General features: G+C 42.6%; 1 protein-coding gene across 1 annotated transcript in view; it reads left to right on the forward strand.

The window, feature by feature from the left end:
- GLRA3 (glycine receptor alpha 3) overlaps positions 1 to 20273 on the forward strand; it is a 176324-nt gene that overhangs the window by 141790 nt on the left and 14261 nt on the right. Inside the window, exon 8 of the mRNA XM_083170822.1 lies at positions 9758 to 9904. Within this exon, the coding sequence (XP_083026948.1) occupies positions 9758 to 9904 (147 nt within the window). The remainder of the gene's footprint in view (positions 1 to 9757; positions 9905 to 20273) is intronic.

Below are 20273 nucleotides of genomic sequence, written 5' to 3' on the forward strand. Positions count from 1 at the left end.
TTGTCCTCAAGCGGGAAATTTTTATTTTCTTTTTTGATTTCTGTTTTTCTTTTTCTCTTTTTTTATATATCATTTTAAATATTTTATATGTTTAAATGAGTGCACAATTTCTTACAAGTTGTTACAAACTTGCTGAATTGGCAGCCTTTAGACTAAATACAAGGTAACCTCTGTGAATAATAGATAGGATATGTCTAGGGAGAGAAAGAAAGTAGGAATTTGTGTGATTTACAATATTCTCTATAACAGCATACTCTACCTACTGTATTTGTTTTTTTGCACGTAGTACAAAATCATAAGTACTTGCATAGTGTGAAAACAGTTCATGTTCACGTTACTTTTGCTGGCTATTATCTTAACTACATTTAGATTAAGAATGTCCTTTAAAACCACTCTCTTGCTCCGAATAGCAATTAAGAGTAACACGCATATCATTTCTTGCAACTCCACTTACGGCTGGATAGATGCACAGGGATGCATGTGATTTCAGACAGATCTTTTGTTACAGGTACAGATGGAGCATGTTTCATCTTTGGCCGGCGCTCGCCAGACCCCTTGCGCTGGCGAGCGCCGGTGACAGAGACTGAAATGCGCATGCGTCTCACACGCACGCGCGTCCCAGTCTCTCGACAGTGGCGATGCAGGTCCCTGCCCGTCTCCGCTTCAGGGAGACGGGCAGGGTTAGGGGGGACGGCGGGGCGGCGAAGGGCATCAGGGGAGGCGGCGGGGACCCGGGACAAGGTCCGTTGCCAGGGGGCGTGCGAGCGTCTCGTATGCGCGCGCCCCTGGCGGGAGCCGGCGCTGGCGATAGGAACGCCAGCCCTGAAAAGTAAAGGCCCGCTCCATTTGTATATGTGCTCTAATGATGATGATGATGATGAAGATCAGCAGGAGCTCCTACCGGCTTGTAGGGGGCTGTTGCTGCTAAGCAACCATTCCAAAATTCCAAGATTAGAGCCTTGGTCAGTCAGGTCCCAGCACCAGTGCAATTAATCTGGCAGGCACCAGCATCAGCACATGTGCAGAATCGGTAGTGGGGACTTTGCATGCATAAAACAGTGGCTTCTATGGACTGCATTGGCTAAATACCCATAAAAGCCAGGTACAGCTGACAGCATGGATTGGATTCCTACTGGAAGCATGCTCTCTGCTGATTGTGGCCTGGCTTCCAGTCCCAGAGGATTTAATCAACTCCCCCTGGGGCTGCCTGTCAGGAAGTCACTGCAAGACACAGACTGCAACTGGCTCACTGAGGTGATGGATTGTACTTGGGGGTGCAGCCCTGCAGCCCATAAGTAAAATCCGCCACTGACGATGACTATTTGTGTGAGTATTTGAGTGGGTTCAGACATGTGGATACATGTAACTGTCGAATGACTGCGCATGCATACCAAACACATTGCACATGTGTAAGGGGATTTTGCAACAAAAAAAATTGTATGGATCGTAAACGTAATCCTCTTGCAGTTTGACTGGCAGGAAACCGGCATTTAGGGGTGCAATCCTGCAGTTTTCTGGGTGTGTCAGAAACGCCCAGTTGTGCCCAAGTATTTTTCAGGAGGGTATCTGACATCAGCGATGACCACTTCCACCATCATTGGAAGCCTCAGACCTACTCAAAATTGCTCATCAAAAACTGTTCTGTGAATCGATGTCGCAATTTTCTCGTTACTTAGCAAGGGCCGTTTTTTTTTTCTTTCTGTCAGGTCAGTGTCTTTTTCCCCAAAGTCCACTGCAAATTCTCACATTAGCGGTCAAGTCTGAATTAGGCCCTTAGTGCTATGATAGTGATAGAATATAAGTGGGCAAGCATGCAACACTGAATGAACAATGAATGCCAAATGTTCAAAAGAGGATTCTACAAAGAGGCTTAGCTTGCAGCAAGGGAATCTCAGTTTACAGTGTAGATATTGACAGAAAAGTGTATTTTCAATTAAATGCAAGTTTTCATATGCCAATCGGCATAATGAAACAAACATACTGACTACCGTGGCAATGCTCTCACCCCCTAAATGTGAGATCCAATAAGAAATGGTGCCTGACCTGTTTGTGGAGTGTGGGATCTCACCATTGGAACAAAGATGGGGCCATCACCCTGTCTCTCTGGAACAACATCGATCCATCCAGATCTCCTGAAGCTCTGAGTACCTCAGCTCCATTATTTTATGTTTTTACTATGATGTAATAAAGCTGATTCTACTTGGTTCTAGCTGTCATCTGGTTTATCCAGTGAAGAAACCGTGAGATACAGTGGCGGAACTCCCGGAGGCAATGGAGTCATTTGCCGCCGGGCGCCAGCCTTAAAGGGGGCACTGACTCCATTGCCCCCCATGTTAAATATGCCCATTTGTAGAGGTGCTGCCTGGCAGTATGCAGTCGTCGTCGTCGTCCCCCCCCCCCTGCCAAGTGTCAGCCGCCAACAGGAGCAGACCAGGACTCGCAGACTCCGCAGCCAGTGCGGGACAGTGCCCCCCCCCCCCCCAGAAGAAAAGTATAGCTCCATAGCGCACCATACGAGCTCCCGGCAACCTGGCGCAGCTGACAGCCACGCGTGGTGTCAGCGGCCGGGTTTCAGCCTGACCGGCCGCCCGTCACCAGCAGCCATTGAAGCCCCCCCCGGGAGAAGCATACATGGGGAAGCCCCAGCCCGCCGAGGCCGCTCCAAGCTCCTGCTCAGCCGGCCCGGAGCAGCACGATCATCAGAATCCCGTCGAGCTGCAGCGCAGCAAGCCGAGGACAAGTAGAAGGTACCTGTCACCCCCTCATCCCTCCTGTCACCTCACACCCAGACAGCCCCAGCGTTGTGGCCCAGAAGGGATCAGCACCGTGGGGCCTTGTGCTGGTCACATAGCATTGGTGCTGCCCACCTCCCACTCTAGTTCTGGGTGCCTGCATCCGGGCTGTAGCAGCACCAGGCTGGTACCCACAACTCTCATTTCTCTGCCTTAACCCCCCAGCCTCCATCCTCTCTCTCTCTGCCTGACACCTCTATCTCTCTCCCTCTCCTCTCTCAGCCTGACACCCCTCTCTCTCTCTGCCTGACACCCCTATCTCTCTCTGCCTGACACCTCTGTCTCTCTCTCTTTGAATGACCCCCCTCACCCTATCCCTTTCTCTGCCTGACCCCATTCTCACCCATCTCTCTTTTCCTGAACCCACTAACTCTGCTTGAATTCTGCTCTCATCCCCTTTCTCTTTGTACCTGACCCCCTCTCTCTTCCCTATTCCTGACACTCTCGCTTTCCCCACACTTTCTATCCCTGACATTATATCTATCCCTGACACTATCTAGCTCTACCCTTTCTCTCTAGCTATCTATCTATGGGGGGGGGCACCAACTTTTTTCTTGCCTCCGGGCATCATAGAAGAACTTACGCCACTGGTGAGATACAATATTGATGTGCCTGATATACTGCGAACCTTGTGAGTACTCAGATAAGGGGTTCCCCATAAAAATTATTTTGGGTAAATTTATGTTTTATATATATATATGGGGAAAAAAGAGGTATAGAGAGCGCTTTTACCACCAAATGGAAATTCCACCAATTACTGTCAAATACAATACAGTACAAATATTATAAAACCAGAGTGCTTTTATTAAAAATTTCGAGAATCACATCTGGAAATTGTATCCTTTTCGGAAATATGAGTCACCAAATGCCTTCTAGGTCACCAAATGCCTGTCCCCCCTAGCATCAGCCGTTGCTCCCAATGCCAAAGCTTAGTGTAGGATGGGCAGGGCCGGCGCCACCACTAGGCAAATCTAGGCATTTGCCTAGGGCGCCGGCCACTGGAGGGCGGCATTTTGTGGTTACCTGTCCTACAGCGCTGTGTATTTAAATCTGGCGGCGGAGGCAGCGGGGGTCCCTGCAGTCCATTAAAAATCACGAGCGCTATCCGCCGGGCTATGCGGAAGCGCTTCTAGTGTGAAAACTCTGGCAGCACGGCGCACGCTGATCTCAGCCAATCAGCGTGCTGCCAGTGTTTTCACACTAGAAGCGCTTCCGCATAGCCCGGCGGATAGCGCTCGTGATTTCTAATGGACTGCAGGGACCCCCGCTGCCTCCACCGCCAGATTTAAATACACAGCGCCGCAGGACAGGTACCCCCCCCCCCCGCACCGGGGCGCCCCCACCCCGACTCGCCTGGGGCGCTGCGGTGCCTTGCACAGGCCCTGAGGATGGGGAGTGGGTGAGAAAGCTTAATAAAATATTAGAGCATTGCTCGTGTTTGTGGCATTGCTTTTGACGCCATGCCAGTCAGTGTAAAGCGACTCTCACTTTCCAAACCATCTTTTTGAGGCATGCCCCTGTCATTTTGTTCTGGATCCACCCCTGCTGGCAACAAGGAAGCCATTTGATGTATTGTCATGTTTGAGATTCCTTTTAATATTTCACTCAATAGACATTATTTTTATAATAACCTAATAAAAGATATATTTTTCTTTCCCCGTGTGCCACAAAAGAGACAATCTGTCCCCTTTTGTCCTTGAATATGATTTAATGATATAACAATTGGGGTTCATAAAAGAGTACTGCTAGTACCTTCTGGTGCAGAATTTCCCAATTCCCTTTTCTGACTTTGAAACAACCAAGAAACCCCTGGCAATGAGCAAGTATGTAAAAATGATAATGAATGTACAGAATAGAGAGCAGCGCCAGAAACTTTTTTGGCCTTTGCCAAAAAAGTTTCTGGCGCTGCTCCCTTTGTAGTTATGCCACTGATGCCCCTGTCCACCACATGTACATATGGGGTGAAATTTAATAGATGAGAGATTCAGAAAGTGAGAGATTTGGTAAGAAATCTCCAGATTTTTTAAAGCGGTAATCATTTACACTTCAAAATCAAACTGGTTTTGCAGTGTAAATGATTGGCGCTTTAAAAAACCCTGGAGATTTCATACCAAATCTCTCACTTTCTGAATCTCTCATCTTATTACATTTCACCCATAATATCTGCAATTTACTGATTTAATTCACTGTGAGCATTATAACCCTCTTTTATACACACATTGCTGAGCTTACATCCTGCATACCCTAGTTGCAGCCCTGCAGAGAGGCAGGATGACCAGGATAAACAGTTAGTGGTGATGAGGAAAGGCAGAAAATGACAGGATGAGGCTGATGCGGAGAGGCAGTGGGTGCTGGTGGCCCGGCACTCTCCTTAATGCTCAATGTGCCCTGATGCTCTCCCTGGATGGGATAAACAGCTGGAAAAGAATGGGCTGCACTCCGGGGAGACTTTCAAAGAATTTATATGGTGAGAAACGACCAACGTTGGTCGTTTCTCACCATATAAATTCTTTGAAAGTCTCCCTGGAATGCTGCCTATTCTTTTCCAGCTATATATCAAGAAGAGGGGGGGGGGGGTGATTGGGGTGCGCTACCTAATATAGAAACTGTACCTCCCAATATAACATAATAAAATCAAATAAAAAAATACATTTCTGAAATTCGTATTCTTGTGTTTGAAGATGTTCACAATGATTAGGCCCAGTCCATTTCAGGATAAATAGTCCTTTTATTAGTGATGAGAAAAAACCCAACGCGTTTCGTCTCTAAGACTTCATCAGGGGTAAGAACCAATAGGCGAATTAATTTTGTGTAGCAAATTTAATTCGCCTATTGGTTCTTACCCCTGATGAAGTCTTAGAGACGAAACGCGTCGGGTTTTTTCTCATCACTAATAAAAGGACTATTTATCCTGAAATGGACTGGGCCTAATCATTGTGAACATCTTCAAACACAAGAATACGAATTTCAGAAATGTACTTTTTTATTTGCTTTTATTATGTTATATTGGGAGGTACAGTTTCTATATTAGGTAGCGCACCCCAATCACACACCCCCCCCCCCCCCCCCAACTTCTTGATTACTATACTGTTCCTCACTAACAGGAGGAATTTTGGTGGTGCTGCACATACAACCAAGTGCAACTCAGAGTCAAACCCTTTCTTATATATATATATATATATATATATATATATATATATATATATATATATATATATATATATATATATATATCTGGTGTGATCCCAATTCCAAGAAAACACTTCTATTCCAAGAGTATCTAATTTTTATATGTTTTATAATAAATGTTTTTTATTTAAAAGAAGACTTGGTTGATAAGAATTCATTACAAGTGGAAAGACTGAAATCATCATATTGATAATTTTTACTTGGGGCGCTGGATAACACTATTGGGTTGTGTGTATATATATATATATATATATATATATATCATGACACACAATTGAAATCTTTACTTTGTAGCTTAGTGCATAAAATGACAGAACTCAATTGATAGCAGCAGGTTTGGGGATATACCGTGCCTTTCACCATAACACCCCTTAAAACACATTCCATCCCCAGTACACACAACAACCTACATATCATACTTAAGTGTACACATTGTCCCCACCTATTACCCCCAGAACAGGCAGCAACCCCCCCCCCCCCCATATTACCCCTCAATACATGGAGTATCTCACTTTGCCCCATAGTACACACAGCTACCCTTATTACCAGGAGTTAAATTGGGGTGAACAGAGTGGAACTGAGTTCCACTACCTCTAGTGGTTAGTTGAAACTAGTTCAAATCCCACTTTGGCCCTCTACTGACCCTGGCTCTACTGACCCTGGCTCTGCCTAATTCGGGGAGAGGGATAATTAGGTAGCAGGAGGAAATGAGTTCCTCCACCTCTCCAGGACCACTTTAAGCCCTGCTTATTACCCCTCGATGCACACAGCCTCTGTCATATTTCCTCCTATACACACTGTCTATCCCTACCTGATATTTTTGCTTCAGTGTGTTGAGAGGACATTGAGATGGCACAGCCCAGCAGAGAATGAGGAGCAGGAAGAGAAGAGAGCTGAGCCAGGTGGCAGGTCAGCTGGTCCCTTAGATATCCCTGTTATGGTACCCTTGTGCTCTGGCTGGGTCCTATTCATTATGCTCCATTGACAGTGCAGCTGTCAGCAGACCAGCTGCGCCGCCAGTTGCTCAGCTGTTGCCTTAACTGCTTCAGTAAATAGAGGGCAGGAGTGGGGAAGCAGTTTATGGCAGGAGACCGTTGGTAGCTTAGCGGCTAATCCACCCCATGGCCACTGCCTGCTCAGAAACACAACTGGTTGTGTACTAAGCAGGCAGGAATGCTGTTGCAGGCTATGAAGAACCGAGGTATGGCTAAGTGGCCAATGTATCCGTGCTTGCTGCCATATGGGGCAGCAGCTGCTTCTGTAAATAGTGGACAGGAACAATGGTGTGGGCTATGGAAGGAGCATTGTGCCACATTAGTGGCCTTAGTACTATAAATCAAATTTTAAAAATCACCTAAATGACAGGGCACATGCCCTGAATATGCTACTAGTTGCCAATGGTTTCATGCTCATTCCGAGGGGTTTCACTCTCAGGGTGTAATGCTCCTTGCTAGGAGATTTATGATATCTGGCACACAAGTGTTCCCGGAATCTCAGCAATTTCGGGTACTGCTATATGCTTTTTGCTTCCCTGACAGGCGCTAGAGGTCCATTATCATATCTAGCATCAATCTCATCCTAGACAGAAGCCATTTTTGGAGGGACATTTTCAGCAGATTCCATGCAGATGGCCAGACTGCATGGAATCTGCATAAAACAGGAAGTGCTGTCCCTAAGCCATGGCTTTGTCTGATGGTCATACTGGAACACTATAGAGTGTGATAGAAATTCAGACTTACAGGGTACTAAGTATGGATGATAAAAGAGGTGAGTCAGTAGCAGTAATAGGGTAAAATGTATTTGAATCCAATAAGCCATACATAAGAATGCCAAGTGATGAGATTTTCCATTATTTTGTGAACTTTGAAATGCCTTATTGAATGCTATAGTACTTCAGTAGAACCCTCTCGAGTGTTTTCACCACAAATATTAGTATGTAGTCTCAGAATTTTGAACAATGAAAATAATGATCTCCAGGAAATGAAATGTTTGTGTATTGCTAAGAAAACATAAGCTTTATAAAGATAATAATCTTTGTAAGATATTCTATGACATGTATTCAATGTGGCTGGCAAGGGGGTTTTATGGTGAGGATGGCTTGTTTTTGGCGAGGATCGCCAAAATCAAGTCATCCTTGCCGTTAACCCTCTTGCCAGCCGCTCGCCCTATTCCACTTTCCAGGGGACTCCTCACTGTCAGAGCAGCGAGGTTCGTGACTAATTCAGCGGGCCTAGTGCATTTAGCCAAGAGCATGCCGTTTCTAACTTGTTTTTTCGAAATAGCGATGTGGAAACGGCGAGTGAAGAGGGTGAGCAGAATACAGAGGCTGGGCTATGATGGTGAGCACTGCTCGCTGTCATAGCTCAGCCCACTCTTGCAATGAATATACCCCTATATCTCTAACTTTGTAATGGTTGTGTTAAATGACATTTAGCAAACATTTTAATACTAGTACAACTTAATCAATTAATGCAGGGGGGCCTAACTAGAACTCAGTTGGCTTCCAAAAAGTTTGGTAGCCCCCCCACACACACACACACACACACACACAAGAGAGAGAGGGACAGTGAGGGAGGGTGTGAGGGAGAGACATTGAGATAGAAAATGTGAGGGAGAGACATGGATTGAGAGAGGGTGCAAACGAGAGAAAGGGAGTGCAAGAGGGTGCAAATGAGAGACATGGAGTGCAAGAGGGTGAGAGGGAGAGGCAGGAAGTGAGAGAGTGTAAGATACATTGAGAGAGAAGGTGTCAGAGAGAGGCAGGGGTGAGATAGGTTGTGATTGAGAGGCAGGGAGTGAGAGAAGGTTAGAGGGAGAGGCAGGGATCGAGAGAGAGAGGATGTTAGGAAGAGATAGGGAGTGAGAGAGTGTGTTAGGGAGAGGCAGGGATCGAGAGAGAGTGAGGGAGAAACAGGGAGTGAGGATGTGAGGGAGAGATGGTGTCAGGTGCCGAGAGAGATAGTAAAAGTGGGGAAAGAGGAGGGGAGGAGAGAGATTGTGACAGGGAAGCAAGAAAGGGCAGATAGCAGGGAAAATTGCTGGGGTGTGGGAGAGAGGGCACAGTAGAGATTAAAGAAGATCAGGAGAGAGCAAAACAGTAAAAAGACGGGGTGGTGTATGAAAGAGACAGAGGGAGAGAAAAAGATGAAAGAGACAGAGGGAGAGAAAAATATGGAAAAAAAGACAGGGTGAGAGGAAAAGATGAAAGATGAGGGGGGGATGAGAAATGGGGGATGGGATAAAAAGTGGAGAGAGGCAACAAAGAAGGGGTGTGAGGCATGGGGGGAGAGAGATGGAGGGGAGGCAAGGAGGGGGTTAGTTAGGGAAGAGTATGGTGAGCAGGTGTTTAAAAGGGTGCAGGCAGTGGTGTCTTGTGTGGTGCTTGGTGCCCTGCTTCCACTGAAATGGGGCACAGGACACCGGCACAGCTACTGCCTGCTGCAGCCCGCACTGTACTATTTAAAAAATCAAAAAACTGTAAAACAAAATTAAGAGGGTTCAGGGGATAACCTGCTGGGCACTCGGCCCCCCAAGCCCCCAGGCACCATAGCAGTTGCATTCCCTGCACCGGGTGCAGTGCACCCTCTGTTGTTACAACACTGGATTAATTTAATTTTATATTACAGATTAGAGAAACAGACATTTCTGCATTTCTGCATACAGTATTTGGGAATAGTGAATTGTTTTTATCATACCAAATATAGATATTATGAATCTAATTTTAGCTTTATTTGAAATACTGTACTTAAACATCACTCTATTAACTTTTTCCACAGGTGTCATATGTTAAAGCTATTGATATTTGGATGGCAGTTTGTCTTCTCTTTGTGTTTTCTGCCCTATTGGAGTATGCAGCAGTCAATTTTGTATCCAGGCAGCACAAAGAACTTCTAAGATTTAGACGAAGGAAAAAGAAGGATAAGGTATGTTATTATATATGACATTTCCTCATAGTTACATGTGGGTGGTTTATATTTCTTAAAATATTTATGACATGTTGACCTTATTTGGTCAAAAGAAAAAAGTTTGGTACCGTGTTAGCCAGTTGATAAGAAAAGTTTTATTGTTCCTCAGTGAGAAAAACAAAATAGCAATCTAGCAAATATGATACCTTTTAATGGCTAACAAAAATAAATGTTGTTAAAATGCAAGCTTTCGAGACTTCTTAGGTCTCTTCCTCAGGCATGGTATAACAAGGTGTGTGAAGAACCACATATATATACACAGCAGAGTAGGAACAAGATGTGATAGATGGACATTCTTAAGATCAAAACAAAACAAAATAACAGAATGAGCTTGTAAATTGAGTCCTTAATTGGTTTGTAGATAAGTAGTGTGAAAGTTTTATTGTCTCTAAGTAGATGACAGACCAGAGTTAGAGCTCCGATGCCCTCACTCTCTCTGGGCCAGATTCCTCAGATGTTGTAGTGGGCCATAAATCCCTCGGATAGATTCAGTCCTGTGTTAAGGGTGTCAAACGTTGTCATTAATTTGTATTCCCAGACCCTCCTGTCTCTTTGTGATTTGAAATTTCCTTTTAGTATAATCACTTTCATATGATCCTGATTGTGTCCTGGGCTGCAGAAATGTTTGGCCACAGGAAATGTAGTGTACCTGATTCTGTGCACCAAATGTCCTATTGGGGGTCTGTATGTTGGAGAAACAGGACAAAAACTTAAGGCAAGGATGAGGTCCCATCGCCACACAATAAAGGAAAAAAAGACACACTTTCCTGTGGCCAAACATTTCTGCAGCCCAGGACACAATCAGGATCATATGAAAGTGATTATACTAAAAGGAAATTTCAAATCACAAAGAGACAGGAGGGTCTGGGAATACAAATTAATGACAACGTTTGACACCCTTAACACAGGACTGAATCTATCCGAGGGATTTATGGCCCACTACAACATCTGAGGAATCTGGCCCAGAGAGAGTGAGGACATCGGAGCTCTAACTCTGGTCTGTCATCTACTTAGAGACAATAAAACTTTCACACTACTTATCTACAAACCAATTAAGGACTCAATTTACAAGCTCATTCTGTTATTTTGTTTTGTTTTGATCTTAAGAATGTCCATCTATCACATCTTGTTCCTACTCTGCTGTGTATATATATGTGGTTCTTCACACACCTTGTTATACCATGCCTGAGGAAGAGACCTAAGAAGTCTCGAAAGCTTGCATTTTAACAACATTTATTTTTGTTAGCCATTAAAAGGTATCATATTTGCTAGATTGCTATTTTGTTTTTCTCACTGAGGAACAATAAAACTGACCTTATTTGGAAAATATGCTATCTTTTAGGAAAATTATGTCAAATTTAAATGGCAATAGCTCACTGCTAACAAAGGTAATAATACAGTGGTATTTCATTTTATTGGGTTGTTGGCAGTGGCGTCCTTACTTCTGCATTATTCTGGTATATATATATATATATAATATAGAAATAAACTCATTTTAAACTTATATCGATCCCTTAGTCAGTAAGATTTGGGGGGGGTATTTAATCCCGGGTCACGATTGTCGGTAAATCACAACAGTCATGAACCTGTCCTGTTCTCTGGCTGCTCGCCTGTTTATCGGAAGGCAGGATTCAGTGTCCTGCCTGCCAATCTGACAAAAGGGGGGTGTCTGTGTAATCGGCCATGGATTGTCCAGATACGTCTGTCCCACGGTCGTTCTCAGCAAAATGGGGCGACAGCTTTTAAAGTTGTGTCTGTTCTAACGTGATGCCTCTTCAATGCTGTCGGGAAAGACAGCAATGAATAGGCGCCCGCCGTTATTTTCCCCATCGGAAATAGCGGCGGGGATTGAATACAGTCCTCTGGAAACAAATGGGTAATTTCTGTACTTGTGGATGCCTAATACATAAATCACATATATGGCCAATTAATATATTTTACTTTATTGTGCAAGTTAAATCTATATATTGTTACAATGGTACAAAAAACTTTACAATGTTATGCTAATTATGATATATCTGTATTCATTTATTCACTATTTTGGTGAATGAGATAGTATATTGCCAGGTAGTACTGTTTGTCTTTTGTATAATGGCCTGCTTTTGGTAAAACTTCTAGTACACCATGCAATTTATTATTGGGGCAAATATTTGTAACATAATTTCACCCATAGATAGCACCTGTTATTTCTGTATTATACAAATAGAGTGGGTTGGTGGAAAAGTGCAGATGAAATCCATGGAGTTTGTTTGCAGAAAGTATGTGCGTTGGGGGCAGGGCCACCATCAGGGGGAGCTGTCTGGACTGCTATCCCAGGCCTGATCAGAGAGGAATGCCCTCCCCTGGACCTGTTTATTTTTCCAGTCCCGGGGTCTCATGACAACCCTGTTGCAGACTGCGCCCGGTACTCCCATGTACTACCATGCTCCCATGTACACACCGCCGTCTCCCCACCCCAGTCTGAGTCGTTTTGTAAGTCCCAGGCCCTACAAATTTTTGATGGCAGCCCCAGTTGGGGGTGTCTCTTGCCTATAGGCCATTATGGACTTACTGCAACTGTGAGTGAGAGTACCAGTCACTATACTGTACTTAAAGTAACACTATGACTAAACTTAAAATATGGGTTGCTCTATATAAAACATCATGTACCAACATTTTCTAATATACTGTAGATGATGTTTACAACTTCCCATAGCTTTTCTGAACATCAGATACTTTGTATTCTATTTAGCCTAAGCATAGAATAAGTAGTAGAGTACAAACTATTGCTCTTTATTATTTTTAGGAGAAGGTGGATAAAGGTGGCTGTATGTTTCCTACATTGGGATTACTGCAATAAAGATAAATAAATCTCCCTGATGATCATAACTTTATTTAGAATATTGTGCATGTGTTTATGTGTGCGTGTGTTTATGTGTGTGTGTGTGTGTGTGTGTGTTTGTTTTTTAGAGCATTTGCATCAAGATACAAAAGTAATTTAAAGTTACAATTGTATGTCCAAGCTTCTTATATAACCAAGTGTTATCTGTACACCAAACATTTTTATTTAATCCCAATTGTATTAACTTCAAAAATAGCCAGAGGCTTTCTTTGAGCAATGTCATTGACAGATCAAACTTACATATTTTAAAGCGGAGAACAATTATAATTGATCAGATTTCTTCTTTGAATGACAGGTTATTTTGATTATTACTGGATGAAAAAAGAAAATACCTAAGCAATAAACACTTTAAGTAATCACTGGGCATGATGTCATGATCTGCTAGAATTTAAGTCATCGTGAGGATATAGACTTCCGCATACTTTTCACTAGTAGGGAGCTTTGATAAATCAACATACTATAAGCCCTAAATCCTGTATAAACATTCTGGATTGACATCTTTTGTGCTTAAAGGCACAGTGGCTGACTCTGGTCATCCACTCTGACAGTGTTGCAAGTAACTGATGCTCCCTATCATTGCCTTCCTATGCATATGGTCTCCCCCAAGTAGAGGATGGGTAGTGAAATATATGGCCCCTAGGGACATCACAAATCCCCAACAAGCCAGTCCAACACCTGTATACCACTTTCACACTGCCTAAACGTTTAAAAAAATGGTATTTTAAAACTGCATTTACACGGGTCTGAGCCTTGACATTGCACTAGAGATACCATTTAAATACCATTCACATCAGTCAACCTGTTTCAATGCCCTCAACACGTTTCAAGGCAGAATGCAGGGGACAGCCTATCATAGGTCTGTAATCTGTTGTTTTTTGCTAAATACCGTTTCAGAGCCATTCTCGCTGCATAAAAAACAGCTCTGAAACGTGTAGGACTCTGCTTTTTAAATGTGTTGAAATACCGGTTATCTTTAACCGGTAAATCAACTCTGTCACTTTCCCACTGCAGCCTTAAACGTGTTGACATGTGAAAAATATACCGTTTTAAAAGTGCGGTGTGAAAGGGGTATGACTGTAGCCAATCCTAATTATCAAATAATGATGTCCACCTGGCTAGTAGCACCAGAGTTAAATACCTTTGTCTGTTTAAATGAAGCAATAAGGGGGTACTTTTACACTCATATCTTCTACATGTTAGCTTATATTTCTTTTTAATAAATAAAGTAAAACCAGCCATTGGTATTTTGTCACTGAGATTTCGGGACTTGGCAATGTTTAGTTATGTCCACATATGTTAAATCATGATCTGTGGAAAGTGTACTTTATTTTTCACAAGGGAAATGTATACACTAAACACAACTTGATCATAAGTTACCTTCATTAACCCTGGGACTTGTGTAGTTTCACGGCGGCAGTTACGTAGTCAGCATAGCGTCCCTGTCAGAATCAGCGTAGTGTTCCCACGGCCAGCGTAGTTAGCGTAGTCATCGTCCCTGTTAGAATCAGCGTAGTGTTCCCGCGGCTACTTAAGTAGTTAGCATAGTCAATAGAGCATGTTCCCACGGCCGCTTAAGTAGTTAGCGTAGTCAATCTAGCGTCAATGTCAGAATCAGCATACTGTTCTCGCGGCCAGCGTAGTTAGCGCAGTCAGCATCCCTGTCAAAATCAGCATACCGCAGCGTGGCTAGCCAGAGCTTGCAGGAGCTTGCGTAGTTAAAACATTTTTATGCATCCTAATGACCTGAAAGTCTTACCTAATATAGAAAATATAATATTTTTTACACAACATTTTAAGTTTGAATTATGACAAATGTGAGAGACGCTGGCATTTTTAGCTGATAGTTTGCGCATCTCTCACAGAGATGGCACTCAAAGGGTTAATACTGCACAGAGTTTATCCTAAAAATAAAATAAATATAAAAGTGGACTGATACAATGGTGGTCACAAGAAAACACATGGACAGCAACCTAAAACAATATGTACGGAGCTTGATATGTGTTTCAACAGTAGCACGTGTGTCCACGTTGAGATGCCTATAAGGCATCAATGAAACTACTATAATACAGCAGAAACAAAATCCTTGTCTTGTATACGAAAAAATATTAAACACACCCACACTACTGTACTGTCATTTCTGGCATCTTATTTGGGATTGTCCAATTATCCAGGGATTTTGGTCTCAAGTAATTAATACCTTAAATGATACGGGAGTACCGCGTGTACTTCTCTCTCCTAAAATCTGTATACTTGGTGCCACTGACACTTTAAATTTATTCTAGGGCTACCAATCAATATGTTATTAATGCTTGTGCCTTGGCAAAGGTGTGTATTGCTCAAGCCTGGATGACACTGGAGGAACCTATCTTTTCATCCTGGAAGGCCCTCGTTAACGCTACTATTCAACATGAAAAATATATTCATATATCTAGAGGAACTCTTGCAAAACATGATAAAATATGGTCTGGGTGGGTGGAGTCAATGTATGGCACAGTATAATTTAATATCTGTATTCCTCTCATTTTTTGCCTCAAATTCGCTTCATGATTTTCTTTAAATCACATTAAGATGAGCTAGCCCTTAAACTGCCTTACTATTGAATTGATATTCGAGACTGGTTTTGATATTGAATGTTTAAACAAATCAATACTTATCTTTGTTTGACTTCAGAATATAGGGCCTTATTTTGGTTCATTCTTTCTGACAAAATCCTTCTTAGATGGACAAAACCATGTGCACTGCAGGGGAGGCAGATGTAACATGTGCAGAGAGAATTAGATTAGGGTGAGTAATTTTGTTTCTGTGCAGGGAAAATACTGACTGCTTTATTTTTACACTGCAATATAGATCTCACTTTGAAGTAAAACCCCACCCAAATCTAATTCTCTCTGCACATGTTACATCTGCCCCACCTGCAGTGCACATGGTTTTGCCCATCTAAGAAGGATTTTGTCAGAAAGAATGAACCAAAATAAGGCCCAATGTTACTACAAGAAAATGCACTTTGATTTAACAAAATGTTTATTCCATTTATTAGTGACAGATTTGTTTAAAATAATATAATATATAATATATATGTACTATCAATTATACATGAAAAAATATAAATTATTTAATGATATGATTCTCATAAAAAGTGTAATATAGTTTAATTCTCTATGTAATTGTAATACTATGAATAAAAAATACTTTATTTTAAAAAAAAACACACCCACAAAATAATAATCTATGCCGTAATGATGCAAAAGTACCAATCAATGTCAGTGGAGTATTCTCTAACTGTCCAATTGCAGCTTAGTATTGCAATTTCGTCATCCATTATTTATACCTGCACCATACCACCCTAAATAATATGGCTACCATAAAAGTATGTCTTTGTGTTTAGAATTATGAAAACACACCTTTACTGTACTTGGACTGCATACTAATTTGCTTACCATTTTGGCTAAGCACCGGACAAATTCACAAAAAATACTGTATACTATGCCATCTGGAATACAGTAGCACCCACTCTGCAGCGGTACCAAGGTATCACAGGACTACAGTATATATTCTTCATATGGGCTCCTTCGTGCCCAAATGTGAGAACTATAAGCTTGCAGGCTAAATCATACATTCTGTAAATGTAGTTTGATAAGAAAATTGAAAGCATTACATTTTGATATTACTGTATATCTGATGTCTCTGAAACACAGCATGATGATATGAACAAGGATTAGAAATTACATGCAACTTAGATACAGCCATACACAGTACCTTTTGCCTTCCGCAACCATGTCTGGTATGTCACTCATGTTTTCTCCATGCATGAATAAAGGGTCATGACATGCAAACAGATTGGAAAGATAGCCTGCATTTTTCCTTCAGCATAAAACTGCCGAGAAATTGATTTGTATTTAAAAGACTGACATTTTGTCCTTGAAAATAATCACTAGAGAAATCTTGGCAGCATCTGTCCTTATAGAAAGAAAGACCTGATAAGACTTAAGTGCTCATACAAATGTATGATATGATATTTACCTTGAGGAGGACAATAGCTTTTTCTAAATTACATTCATCCAGTTTCACAAGTCAATGTCATTTTTGTTTAACGGAATGATGATTAAAAAAAAGTATTACAGATCAAAGCATACCTTGATTTGTTTACTAGATCATACAGTACACAAACCTATCACAGGGTTGCCTACCCTCCCGGAATGTCCGGGAGGGTCCCGAAAATCGGGTCACCCTCCCGGCCCCCCCAGAAAGGTGGGCAACCCTCCCTGATTCTGGGGGACCCCCGCTCCCCCCCCCCCCCTGATAGCTGCTTTCCCCACTCCTGCCGCAGCGTTTAAATGACCTTTTCTGACGATCTCGAGAGAGAGGGGGCGGGCCAAAGTGTCATCATTGCGTCATTTAGCCCCGCCCCCTCCACGGAGAACATCAAATTGAGGCACTTTCCTTCATGGGGGCGAGGCTTAATGATGTCACATTTAAGCCCCGAACGCCTGCTGAAAGTCTCCTCTCCGGGCTTCTCCCGGAGAGGAGCTTTCTAAAGTCGGCAACCCTATCATTGTATGTGCACTATAACATGCTGAGGCCATATGTAAATGCAACTTGTATCAATAGGACAAGTCTAATAACCAGTCATGGACACACATTTTGGAGACTGATACATTCCGACACCAATAGTCTGTAGATAATTCCCAGCTCATATTTATCGCAACCCCCCAGCAGCCAATGGGTGGCTATGGTACAAATAGTTTCCTTCTAGCCAATAACAGAGCACAAGCTGTAAGACAGATCCTATTGCTGCCACAATACATGAACATTGGCTGCTGAACATGCCGGAAATCAGAGCAATTTATACACAACAGTTAATAAAACAAATGCATGGTGAAATTGGGTGCGGATAATTAGATAGACTGGATTTAGGTGGAAAGTCATTAGGTCAACCACAATTGGTCAACAGTGAATAGGTTGGCACATGAAACAACTTTGGCATTGACAAAAGGTCAACACAAGCAATAAGTCGACATGGAACTGGTCAACACAGGAAAAGTTTGACATGAGTTTTTAATTTTCTTGTGTCTGCGTCGACATGGACCACCAATTAGTGTAACGCGTACCCTTGCATGGTTCACTATGCATTTTACCATTCCCAACTGTAATCCATGTGGATCAGAAAGTATGAACAAGTCCTTCGGATGAAAATAATTGTGAAATCTCAAGTCAAACTTTTCATGTGTCGACCATTGCTATTTTGATCTATTTCTACCTTTTATCACTGTTGACCTAGTGCATGTCGGCCTTATGACCATGATGACCTAATGGCTAATGACCAATAGTGGTTGACCTATTGACCTAGACACAGTGGACCTATCAACTGGAACCAGCGCAATTTGGGGGACTTAATCACAATTCTATACTGTATATTAAATAGCCAAATTTATATAGTACGATCAGCGGGCTAATACTTTGTTTGGACCAACTTTTGCCCTTACTATGGCTTGAATTCTTCTAGGCATGGCTTCTGTCAACAATATATTTCATGGGGAATATTAGCCCAAATGCAATGAACATGCTCCATAATGTTACCTCTGGTACCCTGAAGACTTAATATGGTGCAACTAGGATCAATGCTTTTGTGCTGTTATCTCCATATTCTTACCCTACCATCTGTGTGGTGCCATGTAAAACACAATTTATGAGATCACATGACCTGTTTAACTATTTTGCAACCCAGTTCCTGTTTCCCTGTGCAAACCGGAGGCTTTTCCCCCATTTGAAGCAAATAGCAATGAAGTATGGAAAGGCCTTCTGCTTCTGTAGTACATATAGGGCCTGACTCTGCAAGGTTAGCTAAACAGTGGTCATTCGCTGCTTTGCAAGCCCTCAAATGTTGCCCGCTGCCTAGCCAAACGTCTGCCACTTCCAACTGCCAAAATCCCTAGGTACCACGTGAACCCATCCCCTCGTATACGGCCTAAGGGGAGAGAAATCATTTGATGGTCACCGACCATCGAATGATTTCTCTCCCCTTCAGAAATAAAGGTCAGACTGAACTGACTTTTAGTTCCGTCGGTGTCACCCGCCCGCCAACGGCAGGGCAGGTGGAATACCCAGGGGAACGAACAGCAATTTCATCAAGACACCCATACAACCCCAGGGTGTTCCCCTGATGCCGCCTCCTGCATGCCCCCCGTACCTGTGTGAACGCCTCGGCTAGTTTGATATTCGCGAAGGCATTCACACAGGGGGGCTGCACATGCGCATATAGACACACCATCGGAACGGGACAAATTCAATCAATATTGAATCACCCCCATAATGTGATGTGCAGCGTACTGTTCATTGAAAGGCCATCTGAATTGTCTTCAATTATCTGTAATTTAAAACACTGTTGCCTGGCTGTAGGACTGAACAATTCTGCCCACTCCCAGTACCACTCAAGCATTCAGCAGCTGTTTGTGACCACACTGGTATGATAGCCAACAAAGGCCATAAGACTGTTACCCATGATTTGATGAGTGATATGCTTCATCAGTCTCTGCATACAGTAACTTTGCCTTCTGTTCTTATACAGATTCACACACCCTACATCTGCATTAACTGGGGAATGGTTAGTTTGCATACAATTGAATCCTGGTTATAATAATTTGGCCACTCAGCATGTGTATTATATATACAAATAAGGAGGACACTCACCAGTCCTCTTGAAAACAGAAATAACTATTCAATTCATCAAAGAATGAGCCTGGTCAATGTCTCGGTTTGATTCATACCTTTGTTGAGACATGAACAGCAACAACAGTAGAAAATTACAATCTATAAGCCCTCATTAGTATTTTACAACAGATGCATCCTAGACAGGGAACTGCTATGCCTTCAAGACAATAACCCATAAGTAATTTATATTTTTATTTCCCTAGGAAAATATAGTATAGATAATTAAAACTATTAAAATAATGCAGGAATTGAGAGGATAAACAACCACAGACAAACTCATAATACAGGTAATAGGATGATAAATCAGGATTTGTACTAGTTACCCCTTTGAGTGCCAAGTGGTTTTGTCAAAATAGGTGTGAAAATTGCAAAGCAAACATTTTTATTCATCATATTGACCTGTTTACTTTAATTGTATATAACAAATGTTAGTGACTGTCGTTTTTAGCAGATATTTTGCTCATCTCTCACAGAGATTTTGGCACTCAGAGGGTTAGTATAGAACACACTGTACCTCCAGAGACTAATTTATTCAGACCCAATAAAACAGTATTGGCAGCTATTTAATATGCAGCATGCAGGGCCGTAACTAGGGGGGGGGGGGGGGGCTGGGGGGTCACGCGCACCGGGCGCTGGAGGTGAGGGGCGCTGTGAGGTCCATATCGCGCTCCCTCTCCCCCGCCTGCTTGGTTATTACCTCCTTCTCCTGTAGCCGCAGCTTTTAAAACATGGCCGCAG

The sequence above is a fragment of the Crinia signifera genome, chromosome 1 (assembly GCF_055691185.1).
Source record: "Crinia signifera chromosome 1, ASM5569118v1, whole genome shotgun sequence".
In the NCBI taxonomy this organism is placed as follows: Eukaryota; Metazoa; Chordata; class Amphibia; order Anura; family Myobatrachidae; genus Crinia; species Crinia signifera.